Raw genomic sequence first — 7,628 nt, forward strand, 5'->3', positions numbered from 1 at the left:
TAGAGGATGGGAAGAAGAGAGGGGGAGAGTAGAGGGGGAAGAGGAAATAGTAGAGGGGACGGGGAGAGGAGAGGTGGAGAGAGGAGGAGTGTGGGGAGGCAGAAGAGGAGAGAGGGGGAAGAGAAGATGAGAGGGGTGGAATGGGAGAGAGGGGGGGAAGAGTGGGAAGAGAGAAGGGGGAGAAAGATGAGGAGAGGAGAAGAGGCTATGAGAGGGGTGGAGAGAGGAAAGGGAGAGGGGGAAGAGGAGAGAGGGGTAAGAGAAGAGAAGAGGGGGAAGAGAAGAGGGGAAAAGGAGAGGAAAGAGGGGAGGAAGAAGAGGAGAGAGGGGGAAGAGAAGGATGAAGAGGAGAGAGGGGGAAGAGAAGGGTGAAGAGGAGAGAAGGGGTAGAGGGAAGAGTGGGAAGAGAGGAGGAGGGAAGAGGAGAAGAGGGGAAGAGAAGGGGAGATGGGAAGAAGAGGGGAGAAGAGGGGGGAAGAGAAGGGGAGATGGGGAAGAAGAGGAGAGAAGAGAGGAAGAGGAGAGGGGGAGGAAGAAGAGGAGAGAGAGGGAAGAGGAGATGAGAGGGGTGGAACAGGGAGAGAGTGGAAGAGTGGGAAGAGAGGAAGGAGAGGAAGAAGAGGAGAGAATGGGGAAGAGGCTATGAGAGAGGGGTGGAGAGGGGAAGAGGAGAGGTGGGGAACAGGATAGGAGAGTGGGGTGGTGAGGGGGGAAGAAGAGGAGAGGGGGAGGGGGAAGAGAAGAGGGGGAAGAGGAGAGGAAAGTGGGGAGGAAGAAGAGGAGAGAGGGAGAAGAGGAGAAGGGTGAAGAGGAGGGAAGAGGGGAGAGTGGGAAGAGAGGAGAGGGGAAGAGGAGAGGAGAGGGGGGAAGAAGAGAAGAGAGGAAGAGAGAGGGGGAAAGAGGAGAGAGAGGGGGAAAGAGAAGAGGTGAAAGGAAAGAGGAGATGGGGGGGAAGAGGAGAGAGAGGGGAACAGAGATATGGGAAAAGTGAGAGAGGGGATGCAGACAAGAGGATCGGATTTGGTCTCGCCTCTCAACAATAAGGTTACTGTAGCATTAACTGACCTCCAACATCCAGGTCCACCTTGTAGTTGATGAAGTGAGTGTGGATAGTCCCCAATGTGAACTCCCCCACTCTGTTGCCGTAATCCAATCCCTCTTCCATGTAGAAAGATGTGGAGATGTACCCCGTGGCGTGGACTTGGTTTCGATGGCCCGTTTTGGTAGAATATGAAATCGAACACGTAATCGTAGTTGCCAAGGGTGGAAATGGACCTTATGACCAAGACGGGTGTTGGCCAACCCACCATAATAAAGGGAGCCCAGGCTTGAGAAGTGACGTCTCAAAGGAAGTCCAGTGTTGAGTTCAAAGATGCAGATTGAGTTCCTGTTGCGTACCCACTTATTGGAATCGAACAAGTGGTACGTATCTACATAGGTAGCAAAATAAGGACAGTCGATTCCACGAACCAGCTCGTAGACAAAGCGTCCAATGCCGAAGCTCCCGTCCATGTATCTTGTTAACATCCCTCCTGGAGCATTGGAACCATAGACCGAAATGGCTTCTTGGATACTTAGTTCATAGACTATCCTCTCCCCTTGAACTTGATATCATAAAGTCGGAGTCCTGAGTTAACGTTGACTCCGAACGCCACACTCCATTGCTGGAACAAGACTTGATTGTTTTTGACGCTGTAACGGGGGCCCTGTGGCTCATACTGCAGGGGGGATATCGGTCACAGTGCTTTTGGGGGGTTTGAGAGGGGCGTAATTGTTTTCAGAGTGAGCCTTATCCATTTTCACCACCTTCACCTTCTTTGCTTTGTACTGCTCCTCTAGCTGGACCAGGCTGTCAAAGAAATTCCCATTGTAGAAGACCTTTTCTACACTCCATTGACTCACATCGAGACTTCTATGGTTCACCAGGAGCTCGAGCCCCACTGGGTGCAGAAAATAGCCACTGCCATGTGTGTTAAAGACAAAACAAACCATGTGCTCCGGTCTCCAGATTTGAAGCCCCGTGGGGCAGTAGTCATTTCACAAAAATAGTCAGTGTCTGGACCCTTATAGCCCAAAACCTCCTCCATGAAGGTAATCGCCTTGGGGAACTCTTTGTCGCTGATATGTTTGTACAGCTGTACATACTCACTGCCGATGACAGGCCTACGGTGATATGTAATGTTGCCGTTGTATTTCTGAAGAGTGACGTCCTTCGTGTAGTTGGGGTTTAGGAAGAGGTCCCACCACATACTCTCTAATCTCAGGACTTGTTTGGGCCTCCGTGGAAAACGACGACCAAGGCTTCTCTTGCAGGCTTCGGTCCTCCCTCGTCTAAATACGAGAGAACATCTCGCTTTTTGGGGAGCTGCAGCTCCACCGAGTAGATGCAGTTGGAACCAGGCTCAGCTGTAGAGATGTCCCACCCACTTCACGTTTAGGGTCTTCTTCAGGTGTTCCACCGCTCCAGTGAGTTCTTCAGGCGAAAGATCGGCGAAGACCAAGCTCCGGTCGTCGTGTTTCGGCAGTGGCGACGTCGGCTTTCCGGCTCCGCAGGTCTTCGTTTGGATCCGAGTAGCAGGGCACAAGCCAAAGCCACAATGGGTGACAACACAGGCAAAAGTAAACAACAGAAGGGTGATCACTTTTCCGTTCATGTTCGAGTCCGGTTAATTCTCTTCCCTCCTGTTTACAACCGCAAATCGTTTTTAAAAGTCCAGTCTTGGCTCAGACAGTCTTTCTCCCAAGCATGCACAACCTATTTAACACGCTGCATCCCTAAGAGGATATGGGAATCGTTGTACGAGGGGAGGGATAAAGGTTTTGGAGAGTGAAGACAAGCCAAAGGGATGACTTGCTTTTATTTGAAGATGGTTAACCCCTCAGCTGCATGAAGGGGCAGCCACGCATTGAAACATTCCTAGGGTTACATATGAATACATCTTCTCTATCCACACTTTGTAAATAAAGAATAATCGCTTGTGAGCACGTTCACGCGCGAGACCGGTCTGCAACCCTGCTTTTCGCCATTATCACCCAGCATACAGTGCTTCCCGCTGCAGCAAGGGATTCTGTTAAGACATGCAAATGAGCCCAGAGTGTCACCGTTTGCCTGAAATCCATTTTTACACGGAACCTTAATCACAAAGCCAGTACTACCAACCTCACACTCATGAGACCCAAACGGGTCTAAACAGCGGTCAGAGTGGGTTTACTGACTTTGCCTCTTATCCCAGGCTGTGCTGAAAAGCTGTGTGAACGCAGCGAGCATCCGCTTAAGGGGTTCCATGTAAACATGGATTTAAGGCAAAAAGTTGACACTGTGTGCTCATTTGCTTGTCATTTCCCAGAATCCCTTGCTGCAGTGGGAGCACTGTATGCTAGGTGATAATGGTGAAAGGCAGGGGGTTGCAGACCTGTCTGTGTGAATGTGCTCACAAGCGATATTTTTTTATTTGCTATATGCTATACGGTGGTGGGGGTTTTTTTTTTGTCACCTTTTTCACCCACCATAACGTAGATACATGTGGTCACGCTTTGTAACATACAATACGCACTGTTCGTTAAGCGTTGGTTAGGAAAAGAACGACAAAGGAAGGAGTTATTGTGCAGGAACATCCCGGCGGGGATATGAACCAGTGGAGGAGTCGCAGGGAGCGTGGGTTATATCGGACCTCTGGAAGAAGATGTTGGCCAGCAAAACCCCCCCAAAAAAAGAGAGACGGAGAGACTGGGATGGGTTAAGAGTTTCTGTGAAACACAAGGCTAAGCAAAAACAGACGGACAGCAGGGGGCAAGTGATTCGATGTACAATTCATCAACCAAGGAACAAGCGGCACTGCAAACATTCAAAGACATGCCAAGTTGATGACTAGACAAGACGTTCCTTGATGCTTATATACCAAACGTACGAAGACCGTGGCAGGGAAGATGGAAGGTGGGGAGAGACGTGTCCAGAATGTGTTGTGGATGGTGCCGAATCGTCGTTTTAATAGGTATAGATATTACACCATGAGAGCGTCGGCTTTTTAGATCGAGGAAGAGCGCTGGGAGTAGCTGGTCTGTTTTTACACCATGGAGCAGGTTGTGTTCCACCTGGTACTGTATACGTGCTGGAACCGTTCCCCGCCCGGAACCTGTATATGTGCTGGAACCGTTCCCCGCCCGGAACCTGTATATGTGCTGGAACCGTTCCCCGCCCGGAACCTGTATATGTGCTGGAACCGTTCCCCGCCCGGAACCTGTTTATGTGCTGGAACCTGTATATGTGCTGGAACCGTTCCCGCCCGGAACTGTATATGTGCTGGAACCGTTCCCCGCCCGGAACCTGTTTATGTGCTGGAACCTGTATATGTGCTGGCCCTAGTGTATGAAGATACTGCAAGGAAAAAAATCTCCGGTGTCAGACTCCCCCTTCTATAAGGTTATATGGAGAAATAGGGGGAGTTATAGGGAGGGGTTATATGGGGCAATAGGAATTATAGGGAGGTATTATATGAGGAAATAAGAGGAGTTATAGGGAATGGTTATATTGAGCAATAGTGGTTTATAGGGAGGGTTATATGGAGTAATAGGAGGAGTTATAGGAGGGGTTATATGGAGTAACAGGAGGAGTTATAGGGAGGGGGTTATATGGGGAAATAAGACGAGTTATAGGGAATGTTATATGGAGAGAAAGGAGAATTTATAGGGAGCGGTTATATGGGGTAATAGGAGTTATAGGAGCGGTTATATGGGGTAATAGGAGGAGTTATAGGGAGCTGTTATATGGGGTAATAGGAGTTATAGGGAGCGGTTATATGGGGTAATAGGAGGAGTTATAGGGAGCGGTTATATGGGGTAATAGGAGGAGTTATAGGGAGCGGTTATATGGGGTAATAGGAGGAGTTATAGGGAGCTGTTATATGGGGTAATAGGAGGAGTTATAGGGGGGGTTATATGGGTAATAGGAGGAGTTATAGGGAGGGGTTATATGGGGTAATAGGAGGAGTTATAGGGAGCGGTTATATGGGGTAATAGGAGGAGTTATAGGGAGTGGTTATATGGGGTAATAGGAGTTATAGAGAGCGATTATATGGAAAAAAAATATTAGTTATAGGGAGGGGTTATATGGGGCAATAGGAGGGATTATAGGAAGTGGTTGTATGGAGCAATAGGAGTTATAGGAAGCATATTATAGGTTAATAGAAGTTATAGGGGGCAATAGGATGGTGCTCCCAGGTGGCCATAGGTGACAGGGTTATAGGGAGCGGTTATATTGGGCAATAGGGGGTTATAGGGAGGGGTTAAATGGAGCAATAGGTGGTGTTATAAGGCAGGATTGTATGGAGCAATAGGCGTAATAGGGAGGAGTTATAAGAAGCAATTGATAGGGTAATAGGATATATGTGACAATAGGAGTTATAGGAAAGGGTTAGATGGGACAATAGGAGTTATAGGGAAGGGTTAGATGGGACAATAGGAGTTATAGGAAAGGGTTAGATGGGAGAATAGGAGTTATAGGGAAGGGTTAGATGGGACAATAGGAGTTATAGGGAAGGGTTAGATGGGACAATAGGAGTTATAGGAAAGGGTTAGATGGACAATAGGAGTTATAGGAAAGGGTTAGATGGGACAATAGGAGTTATAGGGAATGGTTAGATGGGACAATAGGAGTTATAGGAAAGGGTTAGATGGGACAATAGGAGTTATAGGAAAGGGTTAGATGGGACAATAGGAGTTATAGGAAAGGGTTAGATGGGACAATAGGAGTTATAGGGAAAGGTTAGATGGGACAATCAAGAGTTTTATGGAGCAATCCCAGACTGGAAATGTCTGTAAGAATAAAAATAGGGTTTACATGAAAAGCCCTATGACGTAAGACTTTAAACTCAGGAGATGTACATGAGCAGGGGAACAGCGGGAGGAAGGGCAGAACATGGGAGATACAAGTGACCAAGGAGAAAAAGAGGGGGTGCAGTGACTGGTCTTGATGGTGGGTTTGTGACTCCTGATTATGTTTTTTGTTTAAGCTATGACAGTTATGTAGCAAGGTGGTGGTGGTGGTTTGGCATACATATTTAGAACAAGCATGGGAACTATACCAGGGGCCTCCTAAAACATGACGACGTTATAGGAGAGGACAGCTGTGCCAATTGGTGCAGTCATCAGGTGGTGACACCTTTATGTTGACGGAGAGCGTCTGGGTGTATTTGACAACGCACTTCTTGTGTACCCAAGGACCACTTTTACTCCATATACTGGGAGACCAACCTTCCCCATGCTGGAGACCATTGTAGCCCCATTCAGGTTTCTGCGGAGATCTCTCCACTGGCAAACTGCTTCCGGGGTTTAGCACATGGGCCCAAAAAAAATCAAAGCGTATGCCACGATGGAGCGAGTATGACGGACGGCACATGTAGGCGGTTTGGAGAATTTACCCCCAAACTGGGAGTTGCCAAAAGGGAAAAGGGGGAGGGGGGGGTTAAGGCAACTCCTAATGGATCATGGTTGGATATCTCTGTGGTTCCCAAGAACCCCCCATCAGGTCAGGTTCTAAAAAGGATAGCAGCATAAGGTGGGCTCAGTCATTCACCTGTGCTAAAGGGACATCCTTAAACTCGGACCTGATGGGGGGGGGGGGTTCTTCGACTGGAGTAGGGAATCACTGGGATAGATGGAAGTAACGGCTTGTGTCGACTTGACCAACAGCACCACCTCGTGGATGGAAGACGTAACTGCCCCCCCCCCCCCATTAAACTTTTTCTGCACTCCAACACCACCACCACTGCGCCTGGCAACGTCATGGAAGTCAAATTGTCCCTCTCCTCAAAAAAGGTCCAAGTATCCCTCCCCTTCGCGTTCTTTCTCCGTAAAACTGGGACTGTTATTTTGGCCCAAGTAAGACACCAGATTTAAGCAGAGGGGGGTGGTGGGTGGCGGTGTAAAAAAATAAAATAATTAAAAATTATGTGATATATATATATATATATATGTTATTGTGGGTGAAAAAGGTGACTAAAAACCCTCCATCGTACAGCATGTAGCAAATAAAGATATCACCTGTGAGCATTCACGTCTTAAGCACGTTCTATAGTGCCGGGCGCGCGTGCAGAATTTTAGTTGGCTGACGTCAGTCAGCCTTTCTATAGAAGGGCCGCGCGCGCGCACGGCGGGGAGCCGACAGACAGCGGCGAAGATGAGGAAATTATGGTGAAAGGCGGGGGCTGCATGTCATTTCCCAGAATCCCTTGCTGCAGTGGAAGCGCTGTGCGCTGGGTGATAATGGTGAAAGGCGGGGCTGCATGTCATTTCCCAGAATCCCTTGCTGCAGTGGAAGCGCTGTGCGCTGGGTGATAATGGTGAAAGGCAGGGCTGCATGTCATTTCCCAGAATCCCTTGCTGCAGTGGAAGCGCTGTGCGCTGGGTGATAATGGTGAAAGGCGGGGCTGCAGACCTGTCTCAGACATGTGAATGTGCTCACAAATGAATATAAATATAACATATAAATAAAAGATCATTGTTTTCAATAGGATTTGCTTTATGTAATGCAATAAAAATGTAGACGTTTGTCCAATCTTGCATCTTCAGGGTGGAAGAGAACTATATTCTTGATAGGACTATAGGATGGTCACGCTGGCGAGGGGCATAAC

General features: G+C 48.4%; 1 protein-coding gene across 1 annotated transcript in view; it reads right to left on the reverse strand.

Moving 5' to 3' along the window:
* The window catches only part of LOC142473010 (amine oxidase [copper-containing] 3-like), a 91,472-nt gene extending 88,656 nt beyond the window's left edge, over positions 1-2,816 (reverse strand). The window contains 9 exon segments of the mRNA XM_075580159.1: positions 1,066-1,211; positions 1,213-1,289; positions 1,291-1,601; positions 1,604-1,727; positions 1,729-1,985; positions 1,988-2,228; positions 2,230-2,277; positions 2,279-2,419; positions 2,421-2,816. Of these exon segments, the coding sequence (XP_075436274.1) occupies positions 1,066-1,211; positions 1,213-1,289; positions 1,291-1,601; positions 1,604-1,727; positions 1,729-1,985; positions 1,988-2,228; positions 2,230-2,277; positions 2,279-2,419; positions 2,421-2,654 (1,579 nt within the window). The 5' untranslated portion in view covers positions 2,655-2,816.
* Between the last annotated feature and the right edge of the window lie 4,812 nt (positions 2,817-7,628).

The sequence above is a fragment of the Ascaphus truei genome, chromosome 23, assembly GCF_040206685.1.
Source record: "Ascaphus truei isolate aAscTru1 chromosome 23, aAscTru1.hap1, whole genome shotgun sequence".
NCBI classification, from domain to species: Eukaryota; Metazoa; Chordata; class Amphibia; order Anura; family Ascaphidae; genus Ascaphus; species Ascaphus truei.